The sequence below is a fragment of the Leptosomus discolor genome, chromosome 12 (assembly GCF_034619465.1).
Source record: "Leptosomus discolor isolate bLepDis1 chromosome 12, bLepDis1.hap2, whole genome shotgun sequence".
Classification (NCBI taxonomy): Eukaryota; Metazoa; Chordata; class Aves; order Leptosomiformes; family Leptosomidae; genus Leptosomus; species Leptosomus discolor.
Window position 1 is genome coordinate 7772680 of NC_141402.1, and position 24260 is coordinate 7796939.

Genomic DNA, 24260 nt, shown 5'->3' on the forward strand with positions numbered 1-24260 from the left:
TCAGCCGCCTCTGCAAGTAAAACACTCGACAAACGTAAACTTTGGAGGCTCTGTTATTTACTCTGTGATAAGTTGCTAAGCAAATATTAGCTTCTGGTTCATATCGCGCACAAAGTCCCCGGTAGCCTGGGGGCTCGCCGCGGGAAGGAGCTCTCTGGAATCACCAGAAATAAAGGACAGACCTTACTTGACTTCTATTAGCGACCGTGCTCACAGTCTTTCTCTTTTCCCTCCATCAGGAGCCCAGCCAGAATGAAACTAGTTCACGTAGCCCTGCTCTGTCTCGGCTCTGTGACCTTCTTCGGGGTGGATGCTGCAAGGGTGGACGTAGCGACAGAGTTCAAAAGAAAGTGAGTATCGGAGCTCGCCCTCCTGCCAGCGCCCAACTCCACTCCTGGAGCCGCGGAGCCTCCGCGCCCACGCGCCGGGCTCCGGCCGTGATCAGAGGGACTGGATTCCCTGCGGGAATTGCACAGCTCCTTAAAGCCCTCGTGCCCTTTCAGGAAACATTCCACCCCCACCACCCCCCACCACCCCCCCCCCCAATCTCGGCGCTGGCAAAGATTATCGCCCCTCGAATCTATTTAGTTTGGCTCCCGCCCTGCAGGCTTGCGCTAACAGGCTGTCTCCTTCCCTTGTGCTCCTTCCAGATGGACGAAATGGGCACTGAGCCGAGCCAAGCGGGACGTGAAGCCTCCAGGCGCGCTCCGAGGGCCGGGGGCAGCCGCCGACTCGCAGCCGCTCATACGGACCCAGGACGTGAAGGAAGATCCCCGGGTCTCACATCCCAGGTAAATCCCAGCTCCTTCTGGGCTCGGGCACTTGCTCGAGGCAGTGGAAAGTTTCAGGGTCTCCTCGGTTCCGGGTGTTCAGGCTTATTCTCGCTATAGATCCCCCAAGCCGCGGAGACAGGTCCTGCCCGGGCTGCACATCGCGCTAAAAGCAGCCTCCCGCCTCCCTTTCCCCGCGCTCTTCAGCTGGCGGGAGATAGCAGCGCCTTTACTGTGAAAGTCAAATATAAATAGTAACTTGAGCTCTGGATCCATAGATAAAGTAACAGCCATAAACCCGCGGGGCCTCTTCCCATCGGCAGCAAGCTCTGCTCTGCAACCAGATCGCCCCTCTCCCGCCGCTCGGCGGAGGTCAGAGCCGGGGGGTGGGGGGATAGTTTTGCACCGTCAGGACGGGACCGCCTCCAGCCTGGGGGCTCTCTGCCCTCCCCGCCCTGGGCCCACCGGGTCCACTCCTCCGGGGCCCCACTGCGCTTCTCTCATGCCCGCTCTTTCTTCCTGCCTCACAGCACCCGGGAGGATGCTCACATCCGCGTCAAGCGCTACCGCCAGAGCATTAACAGCTTCACCCACTTCCAAGCCATGCGTACGGGGTGCCGGTTCGGGACGTGCACGGTGCAGAAGCTGGTCCACCAGATCCACCAGCTGACCGACAAGGATAAGGACGACACCGCCCCCGCCGGCAAGATCAGCCCCCAGGGCTACGGCCGCAGGCGGCGCTCCGTGCCCGAGCGCCGCAGCCCGGCGCGCTCCCCCCGGCCCGGGAGGCGCCCCCGGACGCGGCAGGCGCAGCCACTCGACCCCGTCCTCGGGGTCTGAGCACCGCAGCACCCGGCCGATGGATGGACTAAGGCACGGACGCTCCGGAGGTCCGCCGCCGCTCGGGAGCCGCCGGCAGGATTCGTGGGAGAGCGCCTATCCGGCTGGGACCCCGGTGCGCCCGACCTGGGCCGGGGCCGGCGGAGCGGCGGGCCGAGCTGCCAGGGCCCCGCGGGGCGAGGGGCGGCCGGTGCCGCGGCCCGCGCCCGGCGCGGAGGGACGGCGCGGGGAAGCTGTGAAGGCCGCGGGCCGCCGGGGACGCGCGGGGGCTGCTCCCCCCGCCCGGCGCAGCGGTCACGGACTGTTTACCCTCCCCGGGCGAGGCACCGCCGGCTCCCGCGCCCGTCGCCGCCCGGGACTGGAAGGCGCCCGGCCGCGGCCGCCGGGCCGCCCCCTGCCCCGCCGCTGCACCCGGGGGCTCCGGGCCTTCCTTGCGGGTGGGCTGCGCTCAGAGCTGCTCCGGCCTCGTCCGTCCCGAGGAGGGGTTGGTTGCTCAGGGGAGCCCGGGGGGACGCGCCGGCCACGGCCCGGCCTCGCCCTCTGTCCCGAGTGTTGGAGGGTGCGCGTTCGGCCCCGGCCAGGACAGGCTGCCCACATCTGCTCTACCCTCTGCGTTGTCTGCACCCGGCAGGGAATCGGACACTCACTAGTCCCTGCGGGGACTGCGATATACTTGAACGTCACAGAGAGGAAAAGTGCAATTGTACGTGGTTTTTGTTAATTATAAGTGCAGCGTGTGTGGATCATGAGATACGTATCGGTATTTAAGATTGTCATGTGTCATGTCCTGTTTGTATCTTTTTTAAAAATATATTTTATTTTTATACTTTTTATATAAATATTGCATAAGGGCATTTTAAAACATTGTATCCCCTCTATTTTTCATATCGTGAATGTCAAACGTTAAACTCTTTTTTCCGTACTTTTTTATCTTGCATTCCAGACTGGTGAAAGATGTAGAGAATGTATCAGCTGTTCTCCATGGGCAATATGTGAAATAAAATAAACACTATTACATAAACCAGTTCTGTTACGTTGTCTTTAGTGGGGGCAGGTGGTCAAGAGGAATGATTTCTTACTGTGTTCAGTCCTACCCTACTAACCTAGCAGGGCAGTTCTCTGACAGACTAAAACTAACCATTTGGTTACAGACTGTTAGCAGCCACCTTATCTAGTCAAATCAAATAAACTCAAAAGCAAGCATGCATATTAAAATCCCAGGGCAGATCTGTTGACAAGGCTCTAGGGCCTTTTCTACCCACGTTCCAGTCAGGGCTGAAATGTGTCACAGCTTGGATTGATCATGCAAGTTTATTTTTTGCCCTAATTAATCAGAGAAACAACTGCACGCTTCAACATTGCACAACAAAGTAACAGATTTATTGAGGGAGCACGTTCCAAAAATGGTCATGGCAGCTTCCAAGGTTATTTATGTTGAAGGATTTCCTGGGCCACAGTTCAGGTTAAAGTTAAACGGTGACCAGTTCAGTTCGGGCAGAACATCTTGGATAAAAGCTTAGCATTAGGGATTTTGTTGTTTTGTCCTTTTTTTTTTTTTAAAAAAAACCCCCAAATTCCAACCACAGACCAGAAAACAAATGTGAAACTTAACCTTATTCATGCAGCAACAGCACCATCTATTGGTGTCTACTCTTTGCACGCCGAGAAAACAAGCATTAAACAAGTGTATTTGAATACCACCTTGGTTAAAACATACAATTTCCCCTATTTTACAGTATCTCTGAACATAGTTAACATATACAGGAGAGGACTGGGGAACAGCAGGACTAAATGCTGGTAGAATAAATTGAGTGGGCATGTTTTTTTACCTAATACTAAACGTGTAAGGAACATATATCTGCAAGAAAAATTCAAAAGAACTGGCAATGATGCCTTTCCAGGAATACTGCTGCACAAAAGCTTGGGTAGGAATCCAGAAGACTAGATTGCTGGACTAGATTCCTGGCATATAGTCATAATGATTTTTCTCCCCAAAGTTTTGAAGTTCTGCTCAGAATTGCCTATTTTTAGTTACTTTCCTAAACATTTTCAACTAAGAATTTCGGCATCTTGAGAGGTGAGGTTTCCACCTGAAATGTTGTGGGTTTTTTGTTTTTTTTTTGTTTTTTTTTTTTTTTTTGTTTTTTTGTTTTTTTTTTTTTTAAAAAGGCATATATATGGACACTTAGCAGTTTTAATTACCATCTGTTTGTTAACAGCTGGAAGAGAATTTACCTCTCTGCTGATCTCTACTTTCTGATCTAGATTTTGTAAGCCCTAAGGGGTGATAGTAAACGCATGATCTTCAGCGCAGACTATAGCTGCCAGCTGAGAAACAAGCAACTGTCGATTCTCAAATCATGAAAGATCTTGAAATTAGAACAGTTGCTGCTTACAAGTTTTGGGGTGCTTGTGGTGGGAAGTTACAATACATAGATGAAAGTATGATCCTACTTAAAATACATAGCACAACCAAAATTACTTCAACAGAACCACACAATTTAATAGCTACAGCATTTTACTTACGGGTTACACAGCTAGCATCTGTGTCCTCTAAACTTGGGATATAAGGCTTGATTGGGCTCTACGTGTTTAAGTATGTACTTGCCAACTAGCTACTTTTGTTTGTACTGATCTTTTCTTTCTTTACTGCCAAAATGCAGTCCCCAACTTAAAATACCTTTTCTTCCCTCCTTTCCCTTTCACGGATAGAAACACTTCACTCAAAGCTGAAAGATCTTAACCAGACAGGGCTAAAACCAGCAAGCTGGATGGTATAATTCTGACTTTACTGGAGCTTCGTTAGTGCAATTTCTGTTTGGAAGGATCAAGAGCACCACCTGCTGCACTTGTAGGGAGAAGCAGAAGTCCGTAGTTGCAATAAACAGCAACTAAAGGAAAGAAAGTTTGTTTGTTTGTTTGTTTTTTAATTCCCTCTTCCCCCACCCCCCAAATCTTTGTCCTTTAAAGCATAAAGACCGACACTGCTGACCTAGACATGCCAGAAAGTAGTGAGTAGCCCTATGTCTGGAAGATAGCATGTTCTTTGAATGTATGGAGCTGAAAAGTAAACCCTGGAAATACTATGTCCATGTATTTTAGCTAACCTTGTTAGACTAGGCTAGATAGACTGGAGGAGAACGACAGAGCAGGCAGGGACTCTTGTCCGTTGTGCAACTAACCCCATAACCCAAACTGAGTTCCAGGGTTTGGGGAAGTGGTCTGTAAGGGCTAAAATATATAGAGACAGCATTCTCCTTCCTCATCCATTTCTGCACCTGCCCCAGGTGAGAGCTGTCCAGGTGAAAGCTCTTTCTCCTGCCCAAGCAGGGGACATTACAGAAGAACTTTGTCTAAGCACCTTTTCACTATGAACATCCGACAAAACAAAATACTGTGCGCTAACTTTTAAACAGTAGTTGAAATCCATACATGAACTACATTAAAATCTCTGAGGAGTGTGAGGATTTTGAAAGCTCTGAGGTTTCAGGCAGAGCACTGTGAAACAGTATCAGCCCACGAAAGCAAGCATCTTCTTAAAGTCCTAGAAGTTCAAGAAAAGCTGTGTGCTGAGGTCAAGGCCAGCTTTTGCTTTAATGTGGCAGATGAGAAGTGGAAGGTGTCATCAAATGCCTCCAAAACCAGGAGCATCTGTTTCCACAAAGCCTTAGTTAAAGTATTTGCTTCTAAGAACAGTCTCGTGTTCTGCAGGCCAGCATTTCAAAGGCTGCTTAAAACATGACTATAAGTCCAGTTCAAACAAGGGTCTAAATTAAAATTAAGTTTTGCAACAGTTATTATGTATTGGAGCAGGAATTCATCCTTGTCCACCAGTCTGTTCAAGAACAGATGCCAAAGGAGTGGTCACCATTCTCAGCAGAGCCTCCACAGTGAAGTGTCAAAGACTCCACAGAATATTCTTTATTAGTTAGTATTTTGTTTTGTACCCACCCTAGAGACACCCTATGGCAAAAAAAAAAAAAAAAGTACTTTACTATAGACAATTTTTTATTATCGAAATAGGATCCAAAGGCTATTTTATTTCAGAAAGATTTTTGTGGTTCCATTATTAGTGCTATATGGGATGGTGGCAGGGACCCTAAAATGCTGACAAGCAAGCGCTTTCCCATAAAGTTCTAGTGCTGAAAGAGGGAAATGAGAAATTATTTTTCTTTCCCTAGTTGGTACCACAAAACTTACTTTAAGCAGCCACGTCATATGGAGGACTGCAAAAAAATGTTTGTTCTTCGGTTACATCAGAAAGTGTTCAAAGAAAGTTCTGCCACCGTTACCTAGGAACAACTTCTACTGTCTCGAAAAAGTAGACACTGGTGTACTTTCAGATGATTATCAAAATCTGCAAAGCATCTTGGTCCACACTAATAAGAACTGCAGTCAGGTGCCAGATATAAACTTTTTCTGCAAGTACAATGACAGAAAGGGGAATACTAATGAATACTTTGGCACATATGAAGCCTTTTTTGGCTCATTTAGTACCCAAAGGACAGCAAGTCATAATTAAAGCCAATAATGGCAACTCCAGACAGCCATCCAAATATTTTCCTCGTGCCGTCAATACACCATTTTATATTATCTCACATCATACTTAAGCAGTGTAGAGCACACAGGCATCAGGACAGAAAATTCCAGCGTGACTGAGTACAACCAATAACTAAATCCAATTATGTCTAACTAAAATTTGTTTATTGTGTTCACAAGGGTTTGATTTTGTTAGCCAAATATTTCTTAAATAACAGGGTTTTTTCACCAAATAATTTGTGTCAGCTTTGAAATAGTTCTAATTTTTAAATACATAATTCTTTGGAACAGGGCCATGTATCCTTCATGAGGAGAAGGAGCATAATTTGTTCAAGAACTTAGCTATGCAAAAGTCTTTTTACTACATGCTATATACACTAATCAAAATGCTTGGTAACTATAATGTCTCCAAATGAAAAACAAATGGTTCCATTAAGACTGGAATCAATGTTAATGATTTGATAAGACTGGAGTGTTTTGCTTGCAAAATTCCCAACCACAGCAACAGCAATGAGGAAGCCAAATTAAATCTTTTGACTTTGATTCTGTGATGACCTTTACCAAACATTTAACTAGACCTCCTTGAGTCTCCTATCCACTTACAAAAGCCTGGGTTTTTCCAAAGTCAGGAAAGATCAGTCCAAGCCAGCTGAAGGCAAGTATTTTCTAATAAATTCTGACTTTCAGAACAGGTTTGCAAAATGAATATTCTTCCAATACTTTCAGTCAACTATCACTTCCCAGATCTGTCAGCTTGCAAATTACACACAACTTTTCCAGAAATTATAAAATGGTTTATATTTTCTTCATACTCTGCTAACATGGTGTAAAAATAAACAAACAAATGTCCAGGTCTTAATCTCTGATGTCCATAGTATTGGCAGAAACAGGAGAACAAACATAATGGATCTTATCTGTTAGTTCAGGAGCAAACCAAGCAGTTCATCAAACAAACATGATTATTGTCCTTTTAACAGGTGGTTACTGTCACAGGAGCTATCATGAAACTGAAACACTCAAAGACTAAAAGGCCACTGTGTAATTCATCCCACTGCTGTTACGGGACAGGACAAAAAGGTCTGCGAGTTCCTCATTTCTCCTTACATGACCTGATTGTATTGTGGCTCTCTGCTGAAAGCAGTAAACTCTCAGAGGCCACTACAGTTCCCTGCCTGCATATAAGGGCCCAGGAGCAGATCTGAGTCTGCACACTGGCAGAAGACAACTGCACTTTGTAAAGTAAATTTGTTCTCTTTAGAGACAAGGAAGAAGTGATGGATTTCTAAGTCACTTTTTCTAAGTTATTTTTTTCCTGGGGCTGTGCAGCTCTGCATCTCATTCTGCGTAAGGAACAAATTCATAGTCTGGCCCTTTATTGATAAACAACATGAAAAATATGCAACTGGCATATATCATTAGTCACCGTATCGCCTACAAACATCAGACATTCTGGTGGCGATGAACTGGTGAGCCAGATAGGAATCTCAACACCAAATCCCAGGCCTGAGACTGATCCCATCTAATTGAAACAAAACTTCTCCTGACTTCAGCAGGAAAAAAAATCTAAGCCCCAGCTTTCTTTTAAAAACATGTCTATTTTTATACTGAAAGATTGTATTGTAAGTTTTGCTTTATATTCCAGCTATTCACAAATTCTGATTTTGAAGGCTGAAGAAACTACTAGAAGGTAAAAGTGAGGGACAGGAACTCTATCAAAAAGAGGTAACTCAAATCCAGACTCAGCTCAGTCTGAAATGAGTTCAGCAATGTATGATCATCGCTGCTTCTCTTAAGTGGACGTGGTGTTGCTGGCAATGGTAGATTCAACAAACGTACATGTGTCAAGTGCAGCACTAAATGTGTTCATGAGTAGGGATCGAATCCCAGAAACTTCCAGTGTTCTTGTCCAAAACCCAGACTCCATTTTTTTATTTAATGCAGTAGGATTTTGGAGTGTTTTAAACACTATGACTTTATATAGTACATTTCCTTCCTCCTCTCTCTTTTCTCTCTACATTTTTTTTTTTTAAATATTCATCACTTATTTTGAGGCCTCAGGAAAGGATGTATCCAGACAACTAACTCAAATGAAAGAGTGGTGTACATAGCTCACAGCAGAGACTGGCAGTCAAAGCTCCTGTGTAGGCAGAGTGCACACACAGACAGTCTAGCACTTTCTGATAATATTTGCACAAGGCAATTGGTATCTGTTTAATGAATGATATAATAAGATTTGCACAAAGAAATGATTCCTGCAGAGACAAAGACGATTTGCTGAGTGATAATTCACATCATCTTGCCCTAATCTGATTTCATTAACTCCTGGTACTGGGGAAAAAAACCCTCACATTACAAGTGTATGAGGGCCTTTAAACCTGATTTATTGTCTTAACCACACTGCAAGACAGACAGAAACATGTGATACATTTTTTCCATGGAATGTTGTTAGAGTGTGCGTGCTAAGATGTTTTTCTTCTACTAGTCTGGCCCATCTGTACAACTTTGCTGCCATCTGCTGCCTTCTAAAGAAAAATAAATCACTCTCATTTAAAATTATTGCTGGATGTCAAAGTGGCACAGTGCTGCTGCCAGCAGGGAGGCCTGTGTTTAAAAGAATTTTATATCTGGCCTGGCCTGGTTACTCAATATGCTGAGTAAGGCAGAGACTCAAATTTTTCATTCCTCCTGGGCTTTATTCAGAAAAAGCAGGAACAGCACAATACCTTTACATATTCTGAAGAGATGGAGAAAGGAAACTATTCTGTTCTTTCTGTTCTGAGCAAGTTCAGGGGTTACACTTTGCCCAATGGATGCCTGGATACTTCTATCCCAATACTACTTTTGCCACTGTGGGCTACTGTGAGAACAGTGAATGTTGCAGCACTTTTTGAGAAAATAACATATTCAAGGTGTGACATGAAGAGTTCAAAGGAGAACTCTGTCTCCTCTGTGTAACAGGAATTATCTATTTACTGATAAGTAAAGAAGGCTGAAATTAGGAAGACTAGTACTGCCTTTTCAGGAGAACTCATGATGGAGGAGATGTACACACGCGCTTCATTTCTAGACAGAGAGCTTTTTAAAAGGCAGGAGTCAGACCAGTGTGATGAATCAGTGACCTGTTTCTCCCATCTATCTAAACAAGGCATAAACAATGCACCAGCTCAGTAGTAGTTAGGTGTGAGCTGTCAGCTTCTATGATCACGGAACTGAAGTTGTTCCTCTAACTACACAGAAGAAAATATTTTCTGCAATGGCATTTTTATTCTGGATCAAAATCACAGTCATATTTACTCTGATATAATTATGTAAGTTACATATACTTAGTATAATATAGGTATTCTTACTTTAATAAAAAACCTGCTGCAAATATTATAACACATAATCCAACAACACTTACACAAGAAGGAAGTAATATATTTGGCATGAAAGGCTTCTTCAAATTCTACCTGAGGAAGCTAAAGAAAGTAGAGATGACTTGTAAAAGATTATAAAGATCTCTTGGCTTATGTGAAGCATTTTTTAAATTTTAGTTTTAATCCTGTGGAGTAACTCAAACAGGCATTGAAAAAAATGAGCCTTCCATCAAAATATCTTTCTTCATCTCTATGACTCTAGAGTTTCTTCAAAAAATTATATACTATATGATGCCTACATACAAAATTCAGCCCTTTTTTCATAATGGATTTAAAACAAGTAGTTGAAACGGTACATTTTTTATTTACCTCTGATTTAGAATCAGTGCTGGTTATATTTTCTCTGTACTGGATATACAGTGACTCACTAGTCAATTCATTTAGCCCACCCAGCTTACATATTACATACTCTATTATGAACGGTTACAAATATGAGAATGGAAATGCTGTAAGAATGGGGCGCACTTAGAGCAGAGACCTTCAGCCAGGAAGATACTTCAGCCTGGATCTTTGCTTCTTGCCTCAGGACAGGCATCAGTCATGTTTCCAGGCCAGAAAAGCAGCTTCCCATTGCCTAAATCTGTAAGGCCTCAGGTAAGGCTGCAAAACAGGTGAAGCACTGCAGTTAACTACTGGCGGTTCAGGCAGAGGAGTGGGAGACAGGACTAACAAACAGGCTGATCCACCACTACCCAAGAGATGAATGCACACACACAAATACAGATCATAGAAGCACAGAAACACATACGTGTAAACACACCTACCCAGTAAGGCACACCATAGACTGATGGGAAAAGGCTTGAGAAACTTAGGCCTGCTGTTACCTACAGGGCACATCATTAGTAGTAAGCACACAATTGACAGACATAGAAGAACAGGAATCAAAGCTATTGCCAGCCCTCTTCCAATAAAGGCTGTTGGCTGTAGAGCACTGGAGGCAGGCCCCTGTGTGAATAAGCCCAGTGAGAATCTAAAGAGCAGTACAGAGCAGCCAGGGCACCCTTGCTACACTCTTGAAACACAGGCTTGTGAAAAAATTAGTCTAAACAGTCCTTGTACTGCACAGATATCTGCTAGGGGATGCTAGATCTCAGTCAAATTACTATTTTGAAATAGTAACTTTTTAATATATGTATGTTTGGAAAGGGCTTCAAAATGATATTTCAAATTCTGGTCCAGATCCAGTTTCGGTTTCCAGTTAGTATTCCATTCTTCTTTCTGGTTACAAACCAGCAGTTTGAAGCCACCCGTCACTGGATTAGTCTGAATTTTAACTCTAGTAGCTCTCATGTACTCAAAGTTAATGTGACTGGAGGGGGAAAAAAAAAAAAAGTTCATGATGGAGAAAGGGACTGGAAAAGCCCAGTCCTTTTCGAAAGATAATAGGTTCTGTAGGCCAAATCAGAGATGCTGAGGGGGGTAAAGTGATCTTCCATCTCAGTATCCCGCAGCAGCCAGAAGTCAGTATGTTGGGTGTCATCAGGAAGGTGACTGAGAACATGACAGAGAGCAGTCTGGCACTGTATAAAATGTTGGTGCATCTCCACCTTGAGGTCAGCACATAGTTCCGATCTCTGTGTTACAAGGACAGTGGGTCTATAGAGGGCAGACAGAAGAGAAATGAGAAGGGTCAAGGGGATGGAGTGGCTGCTTTCTGAGGACAGACTCAAAAGGCAGCACTCTTCCATTGGAGAAGTGAAGGCTGAGGAGTGATTTAGGTTTACAAAATCATTAAGGTGGAGAATAAGGTGAATGCAGAAGTGTAATTCATCAAATCCTGCAATATTACAACCGGGACGAGGGAGAGGCACTCACTGAAACTAGCAGGAAAGCGGTTTAAAACTGATAAAAGAAAATACTTTTTTACACAGCAGCTAGTAAATTCCTGGAATTTCTTGTCCTGAGAAGCTGTGGAGGCAGACGGCATCAGCAACTCCCCAAAAAACTGAGCAGGTATCTCAGATAGCAGTATCAAAACAGATACTATAGGCAATAGGCAGAGGTGTGCTCTTTAAAATCCTTAATCCAATGATGCTGGGAGAGTATGAGAAGAATAGATCACAGGAAGTGATCAAGTTCACATGATGTCCCTAAACAGTATCTCCTTTCACTGCAGGAGACAGTGGGGGCAGCATGTTGGCCTAGATAGACTACTGCTCTAACCCAGTCAGACATTTTTTATGTTATTATGAATAAAGCTTCTGTGTTGAGAATCCCCTCCATGCAAGAAAAGCCACTCTACTGTGGTGAATGTGAATGGTGCCAGTGCTGTAGCAGATGACTGGAAAACTGGCTAATGAAAGCATATAGGTACAGAAACACATGTCTACACAACAAGAGAATCCAACAGGATTGTTCAACCTATGCGTCCACACACCCTCCTGCAGCAGCTTGAAACTCTCTAGGACCATAAGGTCAGAAGAGAGTTAACTCCTCTCTGGGGCCTTGCAGTGTAGATAACAAAAGAGAAAGACTCACAATATCTCTGGACACAAGGCAGAACAACTTGCATTGAAGGGCCAGTAATTGTAACTACTATCACAAATAGTTGGGAAGGTTATAGAAGCAATTGACCAGTGTAACTACTTCAAGGGTGCTGCAGAGTGGAATAAAACATATTAATGGGAACTATTTTAACCACATTCTGCTTTCTCCTAATTGCTGCTTGTTTAGGGACAGTGTTTTAATGCTTTTCTTCTTGTCAACCACTGTAGTGAGAGTGAAACTACTTTCAACTTCACTCAAGAGCAGCAGAGGTCTGTGATGTGCTTTATGAGTATAATTGAACTGAACGATATTTAATAAAAGAAAAAATGCATAGGTGAGAAGCTTATCCTTTGCTTTCAGATGTCTTGCGTATTTTTGAAGTCACAAGTTTTTGTTTATTAAGGAGTTTTAGTTTTACCCTGCTTTCTTACCAGCCTCCCTGCTGATGAAGGATTAATATGGAAAGTGTTGACCTTTCTCTGTATGTTCCAGTTATAATTATAAATAACACTTTCTTGTATCTGTGCCCAGTTTGGATAAAACACAGTCTGATAGATACTGTATCCCAGATGTTACATCTGATAATTAGGCTGCTTTAAAATGTAACATAGCTGAATGTTATTAAAACCACTAAAATAAAATTAAACCTTGCAGGAAAACACAATTTTGCCTTGAAAAGGTCAGTTTAAAGAAGCAGCATAATGATTTAGCAGAAGATAGCTTTCAATTCTAGCTTGTCTGTATTAAATACTTCACAATAAACTGCTTATCAGTTGCTTATCATAGGCATAACAGTCAGATGGTAAGCTCTGTTGCTTTTGTGTATTCTAACACACTTCTAGTATGATCCAGAAAATCCAGGCGAGAGGTAATATATGTGATCACATGACTTGTTATCTTAAATGGTTTCATATGTAGTATTTGCTGTAGTTATTTAACATGACTCAAGTTGACCTCATTGTTTGTATGCTTGAAAGGGAACAACTATGCAACTACTAAATGGTATGGAAGACAGCAATGCCATACAAGACAGAAAAGAAAGTAAGAATACAATGTCTACCAAACTGTCAAAATGTCTTACACCAACCTAACAAGTATATTTTCTTTGTATGGTCCTACATTATGGTACAATGAAAAAGCTAACCATTCATGCTGGTAAATCTGGGTTAAGCAAGACATCTTGTAGCTCTTGTAGTCATTTGGAACCTACAGTTTTTGTGGTTCTCACATCAGAACCTGAGTATTTTCAGACAAGTTCCACATTTGCCAGAATAACAACAAATAAAACAATTGAAGTAGACAATATTGGCACTAAAAATAGCATCGTATCACAATGTTGTCAAATGATAACATACATAAATTGATGCATATGTATCTTCAGTGATAAAATCTTTATACATACTTAATGTGAGTTTGGCAACATCTTAAGGAGGATGTTGAAGCAGTTACATCTTTAGTTTCATCAGTGGTTTATAAAAATAACATAGCATTATTTAAAGCTGAAAAAGACACAAACACTATAACTTTCTTCTTGGTACTGACCTTCTTGCAGGAGCATTTGTATTAACAGGTTAGAACATGAAGGATGGAAGAGTCCTGGAAAATTCACTGCTATATATTTAATCTGATTTTGAAGTTTTTTATTTTAGTTTTCCTGGCACCTATTTCAAGTTTTCGTAAGTGAAAACATGTAATAACTTATGAGACTGCAAGGCATTCTCTGAAAACTATTTTGCTAGATGTCAAACCACCTTGAAGTCTTTACAGAGGTTTTCGTTGAGCAGACAGAGGTTACAAGACAAAGACATTCTGTTATCCTGAAGCCTCCGACTCCAATCTCATCTTATCAAATGTCAGTATCTAGTGGGTGACTGGACAACAGCCAGCTGAACCAGCACAGCAGGCAGTGTGCTAACGCTTCAGAAGGGTGAGCACTTCCTGGTGATTCCGTAATAAACCGACTTAACATGGGTGGCAACAGGCTGCTGGAGGTACTTTAAGACAACATTAAACTCTGCCATAATTAGAGTTTATTAGGCATTCCAAACTGATTCCAATGTCCTGACTAAAGCCCACACCTGAGGAATTGCATGCTGTGTTCCTTAGTTCTTCCTCCTATTTCAGTTTTTCCTATTCCCCGTTCTACAGGTCTCTGGGTATATTATGCATGTTCAGGAAAGTGTTCCAGTGAAGTACTGGAGAAAGGAAATTTCAGAAAAAATTGTAAATATCTTTGGCTATCACACGAATGCCCAGTCGACAATGTGTGCTGGTTTGCTGCCTAGCATAATAAGCTTTCCTTGTCCTGCTAGTAGAACCGCTGATGTGTATTGAAAGGACAAGAGCCTAGAGAATACGACAAAGTGTTCTTTCGGAGCATGGAGGCTACTGTTGCCAGCTCTGAGGGAGGCATACATTGGTGCCCGAGGATTTATTAAAGTTTTCCCCGAATGCTTGACAACATGATCTTGCCTCCAGATACTGCCTTTCTTTCAACATGTGAGTAGGAAGACCAGTTTTAACCAGCATGACTTTAAAGCTGACCAAAGCAAATACCGATTACTGTCAGTCAGCATGGTGATTACAGCTACCTCAGACACATTGCAACAGAAGAGTGGTTGCTTTGTTTATGTGTTAAAAGTGGATGGCAAAGCAAGGCAAACATCATGATTTAGCTCACAGCCTCAGAATCGAGAGAAGAAAAATATTTTTGCTAACCATGACACATTCAGTGTTTTGTTCTGGTTTTCTTGGGACATCTCTCAAACATTTAATATCATGGACATGAGAGATAAAAGTAAACGGATCAGATGGACGATCAGAGTGCTTTTGTCCCCCAAATATCTGGGATGGAACTGTACCGAACTGCAGTTTTCAGGACACGGCATAGCCTTAGAGCCTTCTGTTCTGTTCAGCGCAGTCTGGTAGTAACTGTGCCCAGTTATATCCCTCACAGCTGCTCTTTTCCAGTCTGAGAGTGACACTGCACTTTGGAGCCACAGCGTTTTCCACTGAGCATGAAAGCCGACATTGGTACCCTGAGGTGGTACCGCCTGACAGTGTTATCCTGAGCCAGAAGGCAGCTACGTTCCCAGACACATGCTGTCAAGCTTTTCCATTTAAACAGCATTCAATCTTTTAGGCCTTTTTCTCTGTAGCAACAAGGAGGGGAATATCAACACTTCTGCACATTTGTAGCACTCATTAGCCCAGGTGTTCCCTCCTAAGTTCACTGTTATGACACAATCCATTCCTTGTTGTAGGTTTCAAAATTATTATTCCAAGCAGAATGCCTTGAGAAGGTAATGGCTTTCCTGCATGTGTCTAGGTCATTCTGACCTAACCCCTTTCCTGTATACTGTCAGACAACTGGCTAACTGCCAATGTGCTTAACAAATTTAAAATTCCTTTAGAAAGATTATGGTCTGTGTCCAGTTCAGATTTCCTCCAACTCAAAGTGTTGTGAAAATGCCTGGAATATTTAAATATGCTTGTATTGTGCAGAGGTAGAGAAGGACTTTTGTTTCTCTTGATTCCTGTCTGAAAAGCTCCTCCAATCTCTAAGTTGTTTTCATCCACATCTAACATGGAAAATCTCTGAAACAGCATTTAGCTAAAAAGGGAATCTAACATAAAAGTGCACGCCAACTTTCCAAACGCTAAATTACAATTACTTTCTTGCCTCACTGCCACCTGTGAAGCATGTGACCACACAGACAACCTGGAAATGGAGCTGCGCTTGATTAAATATTTAAGTAATTGCAGAATTAGAAAGCTGAGCCTGTATGATGGCAGACTTTGTGAGCTTGTGGGAACATCTCTCTCCCTGACTTGTTAAGATAACTTACCTTTTTTGGCAAAACCTTACTCTTCCTGGGCTTGGTGACAGATTGTTTTGGGTTTTTTTCCCTGTACTACTGTGTACCTGACATTCATTTTGTAAAGTAGTAGGGCTCACTGGGCAAGGAAATAGTTACCACTAATCACATTAAGGTGAGAACAGGAAACAAGGATACCCTGGGGAGTCTGGGAGCCAGGAGGACATAAAAAGGCTACACCTTCATGGATTATGTCATCTCTAAGGAGCAATCCCTGATCCCTGAGCCAAGCAGTTCTATGTCATTCATGCCCACTTTGCTGTGTTGCCACGTAGAGTGGTTGTCTATGTCTGTGCTGACAGCTGGGGTGTGGTTGGGGAACTGGGACTATCTGGATTAAAACCAGCCAGGGTTCATTCTCTAAATGAGACCATGGAAGACTCCAAAACAAAAAGAGCTAGGAGGCGTCAAAAACCTGAAGAGTGGACACTGGGAGCAGATAGGCAAGGAGAATGAGACAGGCCAGACATAACACAGATTAGAGAATGTGTGGTAGAAGTCAGTTCTCAAAGGAGAGGCCCAGGAGTTCATTAGTCTGAGGGGAACACAGTGTGTTGTATACACTTCCACGAAACAACAATGCAGGTTCCTTGTGAATTAAAAGTTACCCAGAAAAATAAATGTAAATAATAGCATACACTATGTATAACAGTGCCTAGTCCACAAGACGTAAGAAGTAGTTAGAAGACTATATATCTGGTTAAAGATACCTTTTATTGATAACAAGGATTAATTAAATGTACCTAAGAAGTTACAAAATTTATAGGATGCCAGAATATCACAATATTTAATATTAAACTTATTTAGGTGTGGACTTCTCTATGAGTTTGTGGAATGTTCAGCTACAGGCATAAATGTCCATCTTCATTTGTTAACTGTCTAAGAACAGTATCTGTGCCCCTAAATTGATTTCCAAAGCACATAGTCGCTCAGAACTGACCTTTGAAAATTCTAAATGAAATCCGCATGTGTATGCCAGTGTTTAGGTGTTACTGTCTAGCTTTGGAAAAAGATGGTTGGAAGTTTAAGAAAATGGGAAATGCATTGTCAGAATCTTTTTCCTATTACCTCTTGTAGGAATCTGTAGTCTTTCTGAACTTTTTCAGGGGCTGCCAGGCAAGACAAACTACCCCCTTTCTGTGGCTCTGGTCACATGCTTATGTCCTGCTTCTGAAAGCTCTGCAGGACATGATGAGACAGAAACCAGGTTCTTCTGGCAGACAGCTGTTAACCTTTGGAAATCTAACTTGTATATTACAGCAGAGGCATTGACTAATATACTTTGAGGGAACCTTTGTGAACAGAGACACAACACAGTCAGTCAACTCTCTTCCGCACCAACATTGACAGACTCTTCTTGGTTGCATACTAGAAGTCCCCTCTGGGCTTCTGAAGCAGAAACCCAGGTCTCTCTGTCCTTACTGTAGTTGCAGATATGTAGCTTTCCCCTAGTCAGTGTTTCTGGCAAGGAAATTGTTACTCTTGTAAGAGTGGAAATGGGAAAACCTGTGTTTCTCCAAACTTGTCTGGATACCCAGGAGTCAGGAGAATGCTTCTAACGGATTGCCAGCTGGACCAAGAATAATGAAGTTCCAAGGTTTAAGCAGTGGTCTGCTCTGGCCATTCTTGACGTAAAAAAGATACTTTTACTCTCCTCCCCTCCAGTTCAGTTCTCCCACTCTTTAATTTTTTGGTTCCCTTTCTTGGACTTCTACGGATTAAAACCAGAAAACAAACAGCATCCCTTCCCCCACTTCAGAAGAACACTTTTTCCTGCTTTTCTTGGCTGAGTACTCCTTTCATACTCAGCGGGTATCCTTGGGATATCTCCCAAGGCAGGCTCTGCACAGTGGCCCAGCACCAGGAAGCGTGGCTGTCTAGTGCCTAGCAACACTGACATGACCTTTAGTGGCTTAATTTTATAATTGCTGTCTCAGTATGCGAATTCAAACTGATCTCCAAGACTCATAACCACCCCAAAATCTCCTGAAAGGAGCAGACACTGCCACTGGCCTCAGTTCCCTTTCAGAAAGTCCCAAGATAATAGAGCCCATTTTCTGTGTTTTTCGTTCATGCAATAACAGGAAATCCCAGAGAGCAGAACAAGAGATTTCACTGTTTCCCAGAACTGGTAACATCTTGATGGCTAATTTGTTTTAGGGCAAAATTAACTAAAAAATCCCAAAGAAGCACCCCCCCTCATTCAGCTCTATGGTCTTATTACTAATCAGCAATTGCAAACTCGCATTGACCTCAGTGGAGCCAAGATTTCATCCCAAACACATTATCAGCGCAGATAACTATCTGTCACTGTGCTAGAGACCTGTGATCCATATTCTCAAATTCTTTCTAAGAGTTTGAAATCAGACATCACTTGCCACAAACATCTTCTGAGTAACATCAACGAGGAACCACAGTGTTCTAAGGGAGTTGATCTCCTTTCAGAATAACTGATTAGATTCACAACGTAATTTCTGGATCATGCTAGTCATTTAGATACCTTAGCACTACTTCAAAAGCCGGCAAGTGTGATTCTTGAAATCATATAATTCATAAGTATTATGGGAGCATATTCTGGTAGCTCTTCCAGCTTCTGACCAACAACTGAATAGCTTGGCAAATGTCCTTCAGACACAGAGGACAAACAGAATTTGGACAAGTATACACTTCCGTTCCTTGGCCATGTCACGATCTTTGCAGGCATAAAAATGCATCCAACTTAAATGAACTTCATCACTGTATTTCCATAACATCTCTCCAATAGTGTGGTGGGTTGACCTTGGCTGGCTGCCAGGTGCCCACCAAGCTGTCATATCACTCCCCTCCTCAGTAGGACATAGGGGAGAAAATAAAATATGGGTCAAGATAAAGGCAGTTGAATAAAACAAAAGCAAAGGCCACACACAGAAGCAAAGGAAAAAACATTCATTCTCTTCCCATCAGCATGCAATGTCCATCCACTGACATGTGTGAGGGCCTCCATGGTCAGATCCACCCCTTGATCATGAGCCCATCTGTATGTTGTGTCTCTCCTTAGATGTCCCAATGTTTCGTGAGCCCATGCAGCTATAAATAGCTCACCCTCACACTCCCAGTCCAGATCTATCTATGCCAGTTCAATTTTGACAGCCTTGTCTACCCGTTCATTGTTCCAATGTTCTTCAGTGGTGTGGCTTTGGGCACATGAGCATCTACATGATCTAGCCTTAGAGTGATATTTTCTACCTGGACAGCAATGTCCCGCCACAATGGAGAAGCTCAGATGGGTTTACCCCTGTCCTGCCAATTGGTCTTCTTCCACTGCTGTAGTCACCCCCATAGGGCATTATCCACCATCCACGAGTCAGTATAGACATAGAGTACTGGCCACTTTTCTTGTTCAGCAATCTCTAGGGCTAGCTGGATGGCTTTCACTTCTGCAAACTGACTTGACCAACCTTCTTCAGTGGCATCAATGACTTGATGTGTGGGACTCCACACCACAGCTTTCCAATTCTGATGGTTTGTTACAACACAACAGGATCCATCAAAAAAGAAAGCAAAACTCCATTCATCTTCTGATGGCTCATTGTATGGTGATGCCTCTTGGGCATGAGCCACCTCCTCTGGTAACAGTCCAAAATTTCTTCCTTCTGGCCAGTTCATGATCTCTTCCAGGATTCCTGGCTGGTTGAGTTTCCCCAGTTGAGCTCACTGCTTGATCAATTCTACCCAGTTACTCCATGTAGCACTAGTTGTGTGACATGTAGAGGGGATGTTTCCTTTGAACATCCAGTGTAGCATGGGCAATCACAGTGCCAAAAGGAGATATGCTTCTGCACCAACAACTTCTGAAGTGGCTTGAACCTCCTCATAAGCTGCTAGTATATCTTTTTCAGTCGGGGTGTAGCAGGCTTCTGATCATTGATACCCCTGGCTACAGGTTTCTCCCAATGTATTCTGCCAGAGGCTCCAGGTGAGACCATGCTCCCTGGTGCAGTGTAGAGTACCTTTTGCACAGCTGGTCCTGTCTGGACAGGCCCAAGAGCTACCATATGAGCTAACTCCCATCTGATGTGCTCAAAGGCTTGTTGTTGTTCAAGGGCCCACTCTAAATAGTTCTTCTTTTGAGTTATTCAATAGAGAGGGCTCACGAGCTGACTATAACCTGGAATATACATTCTCCAGAATCCTACAAGGCCTAGGAAAGTTTGTGTTTCATTCTTGTTTGTTAGTAGAGACATAGTTGCTATCTTGTCGATCACATCCACAGGGACATGACAGCATCCATCCTGCCATTTTATTCCCCAGAACTGAATCTCCTGTGCAGGTCCCTTGACCTTGCTTCTTTTTATGATGAAACCAGCTTTCAGAGGGATCTTAATCACTCTTTTTCCCTTCTCAAACACTTCTGCCTTGTTGCCCCACATGATGATGTCATCGATATATTGTAGATGTTCAGGGGCATCTCCCTTTTCCAGTGCAGCTTGGATTAGTGTCCATGACAAATGGTAGGGCTGTGCTTCTACCTCTGGGGCAGTCAATTCCAGGTGTATTGGACACCCCTCTATATGAAAGCAAACTGTGGCCTGCATTCTGCCACCAAAGGAACTGAAATAAACCACATTGGCAATGTAAATTGCCTCTTTTCCAATTCCACTCTCAATTCCCTAATTTCTAGCAAGGGATCCTAGCTGTTTGGCTTCCTTACCTGCTGACTGTTGGCCCTTCTATCCCAGCATTGGAGCAGAAAGGCAGCAATCTGCTCACCTGGCTGGTGGCTGTAATCTTTCCACATGTCTTGAAGTTCTGATGAGGTCAGGGACTGGGTAGTTCGCACTTCCTATCTGAATTCTCTCACTCTTTCCTCCAATTTCTTTGCCGAAGGACTGGCTTCTTGATCAAACCTTTCCTTTTCTTCCTCCTTCCTTACTAATTGATGAAATGGTCCCACTAACCTCCTTGTCCAATGTGCGGTGAGATTCACTTTTGGGGCAATTACAGTAGTTGCTTGGGTCCCTATCTCAACCATGGTGTCCTCAGATGCAGTTTGGGTCCCTGTCTCTACTATCATGTCCTTAGATGTAGTTTAACCCTAGTCTCAGTGAAGGTATTCTCAGAAGTACTTTGGGTCCCTGCCTTAACCACAGTCCTCTGATAGTACTGAACTGTGGCTCAGTAGGCACAGGCCAAGCCCCCTATTACAGTGCTAGAAGCTGCTGGTTTTCATCGGGTTAGGCAAGGCACCTTTCTATCAGGTGGTGTGTCAGTTTGCCAGGGTTACTTGCCTGTTCAGGTGTAAAGTCCCAGGGTATGGGAGGTGATAACTGTCCTAGAAACATGCTCAAATCCTTCCACACACCCTGCCACTCAGGGACCGGCTGCCTCAGTGCACATTTCAGTATCACCTCACCCCAAAATTATCTTCTCTTACACCATGGCAACACCAGATGCCACAACCCCGTAATATGCTAACAGTGTTAATTAGTAGCATTAAAAAGTTCATGTATGGGTGAATAAAGACCTCGGGAACCTGCAAAATAAAATTGTCCACATCAGTCCTGGGTAGGAAGAGGCAGATGTATTCCCTCATTCTCTCCACAAGATAGCTCCCCCAGCACAGCAATGGTGGGAGGATGCCAGGGCAAAGCACATAGCTACTGTTTGTACTAACATGTTTCCAAGCTCAGCAAAATAAAGATATAAGCAGTGCAGTCAGCAAACTCTGTGACCCGCAGAGAAGCTTGCCACTTAATAACTACTATAGCTGTAGAACACTTAACACAAAACTGCCATTGTCTCGCGCTCCACGTTGGATACCAAAAAAGACTGTGGTGGGTTGACCTTGGCTGGCTGCCAGGTGCCCACCAAGCTGTCCCATCACTCCCCTTCTCAGCAGGACCAGGGGGAGAAAATAAGATGGAAAAGAACTTGTGAGTAAAGATAAAGACAGTTTAATAAGGCAAAAGCAAAGGCCACGCGTGGAAACAAAGGAAAACCAAAAGATTTATTCTCTACTTCCTATCAGCAGGCAATGTCCAGCCACTTCCTGGAAAGTAGGGCTTCAGTATGCATAGTGGTTGCTCCAGAAGACAAACGTCATAATAACAAATGCCCCTCTGCTCCTCCTCCTTTCTCTTAGCTTTTATTGCTGAGCAGACACCATGTAGTATGGAATATCTGCTTGGTCAGTTTGGGTGGGTTGTCCTGGCTATGTCACCTCCCAAGATATTGCCTGTCCCAAGCCTACTGGCCTTTGAGGGTGAGGTGGGATGTTGAAGAGACAGCCTTGATGCTGTGGGAACACTGCTCAGTAGTAGCCAAAACACTGGCGTGTTATCAACACCTTTCTAGCTACAAATACAATGCAGAGTTACGGGGGCTGCTATGGGGAAAATTAATCCCGTCCCAGTCAGGCTCAATATAGATAGGTTTGCCAGTTCTCTGGCCCTTTAAAATTTTGGCAATGTTCAACATATAATCGAACTTTTGGTTACCTACATTGACTTGCTGCAGACAAGCGATTGCCAGTTGCCATGATAAATGTCAGTATTTTCCTTTAAAGTTTGGTATTTGCCCCTTCTAATACGTGAAGGTGTTGGCTCACAAACACAAGCAGATTTAACTGATGGTGGCCTTCAGCTGCCTGTCTTTATGATTGCTCTTTGCTTCCCACAACAGGGAAATGGAATAATCCATCCAGCCCTTTCTAAACTGTTCCACTATAAAATCAGGACTGATTTTGCTTATGTTATAGAATGTGGAGATCTGGGAGCATTTTTGCATGCAGTTCAACTGTCCCTGCAGTAGAGGTGACAACCTCTGGAAGAAGCAAGTCATAATCACTGGGAATTCCTCACTTCCAAGCTGAGTCACACTGCGCTGAATCCTACTGTGTCACTGTTGGTGTTATCAGCTGTCTTCATTTCTACACAAGAAATTAACAGCATATTGTTTATGAATTTCAACAGAGCACTTAATTCCTCCGAAGTCTTGGGATATGCATAATACTTCTCTGTGAAAGACCGATGGTGACGGTCATTGTTAGACAATTTACAACATACATTGGCATTGGCGTTTAAAAAGCAGTGGACAAATGTTGAACTTATGCTATTCAATTGCTAACTCAAAGTGAAATACATCACCAGACCAATCTCATCCAAAACAGGAGAGATGTAGAACTGGACTATCACAATTCAGCTCACATCAGTACTTGAATGTAAACACAAACTAGGTCAAAATTGTTTTAACCGTTTTATAAAGAAGTTCTGCGACATTTGAATGGCATAATCTAAAAGTATCCATCTGTAACTAAGGTTTTATAATTAGACTAAATCTAGTTTTTACATTTTGTTAAGCCTTAGTTTATTTAATGATGGAAAACTCCCCGCAATTAGGATCGGATCATCACTTTGTAACCTGCCCTGAATGAAGTAGCATGGAGTTGTCTGTGTCCCCAAACTAATAAAACTGCTCCAGTCTTGCATCATATGAAATTGAAGTCTGTTTAGTGCAATGATCTTAGCCAATGATTGGGAAAAGTGAACCAAAGCCTCCTCTGTAGTTCTGCAGAGCCCGCTTTACCTCTCTTATCTGTAGGATTAAGCTTAACAGAGAAGTAAAGGGGATACTTTATGCTCACTTACATCTCCATATAGGGTCATGATAGTAGACCTTAAAGGACAGCTAATTAATTGACAGCCAAACCATCAAGACATCAAGGAAATGGTTGGTTCTTAACAGCTTTTGCATGATTAATAAGGCAGGTTGGGAATTAGAACCCATATCTCCCACTGCCCATCCTCCAGTCTTAAACAGAAGAGTTATCTACTGTTCATTTACGTAATAAATGAGATTCTGGATCTCTCTTTAATCAAAATTTAGAATCATGTAGTGTGCTTGGAAATATGAAGAGAACTGGGTGTCTGATCGATCCCACATGCATATTGGGAAGTACATAATATACTGCAAAGTTATAAAATACCTGCTGATTTCTGTATGTTTTAAGATTAGGCAATACATGTGTTTCATTAACATTCCAAATTAATAAAAGCCCAGTAAGTTCCCTGCAAGTTATGTAAGAATAATTTTAAAGTATTTCATGAAAGAAATTATTTTCCATCAAAGAAACTCGGACAATTCTAAAGGTCTTCATATTTTAGCCAGCTAAAACCATTTTATCATAGGAACCAAAAAACTTATCTCCAATGTTCAGGAATTCATCATTATTTCTTCAGTAAAGCATGCAATTACCAATAATTCCATCTTAATTAAATGTACTACTAATTTTCATAATAAAAAAGTACGTTCTTGGAACTAAATTGTAATTACATTGTGTCTATAGCATTTTG

The 24260-nt window shown here is 42.9% G+C and overlaps 1 protein-coding gene across 1 annotated transcript; it reads left to right on the top strand.

Annotated features, from left to right (window-relative positions):
* The first annotated feature begins 252 nt into the window (after nucleotides 1-252).
* Nucleotides 253-1610, top strand: ADM (adrenomedullin). The gene is made up of 3 exons (XM_086472319.1): nucleotides 253-350; nucleotides 651-791; nucleotides 1301-1610. The coding sequence occupies exons 1-3, from the start codon at nucleotides 253-255 to the stop codon at nucleotides 1608-1610; spliced, it is 549 nt and encodes a 182-aa protein (XP_086328445.1).
* Nucleotides 1611-24260: the final 22650 nt, after the last annotated feature.

Coding starts and splice junctions, on each gene's coding strand:
- ADM (XM_086472319.1), top strand. CDS start 253: ATGAAACTAGTTCACGTAGCCCTGCTCTGTCTCGGCTCTGTGACCTTC. Junction 351..650: donor GCGACAGAGTTCAAAAGAAA/GTGAGTATCGGA, acceptor TGCTCCTTCCAG/ATGGACGAAATGGGCACTGA. Junction 792..1,300: donor CCCCGGGTCTCACATCCCAG/GTAAATCCCAGC, acceptor CCTGCCTCACAG/CACCCGGGAGGATGCTCACA.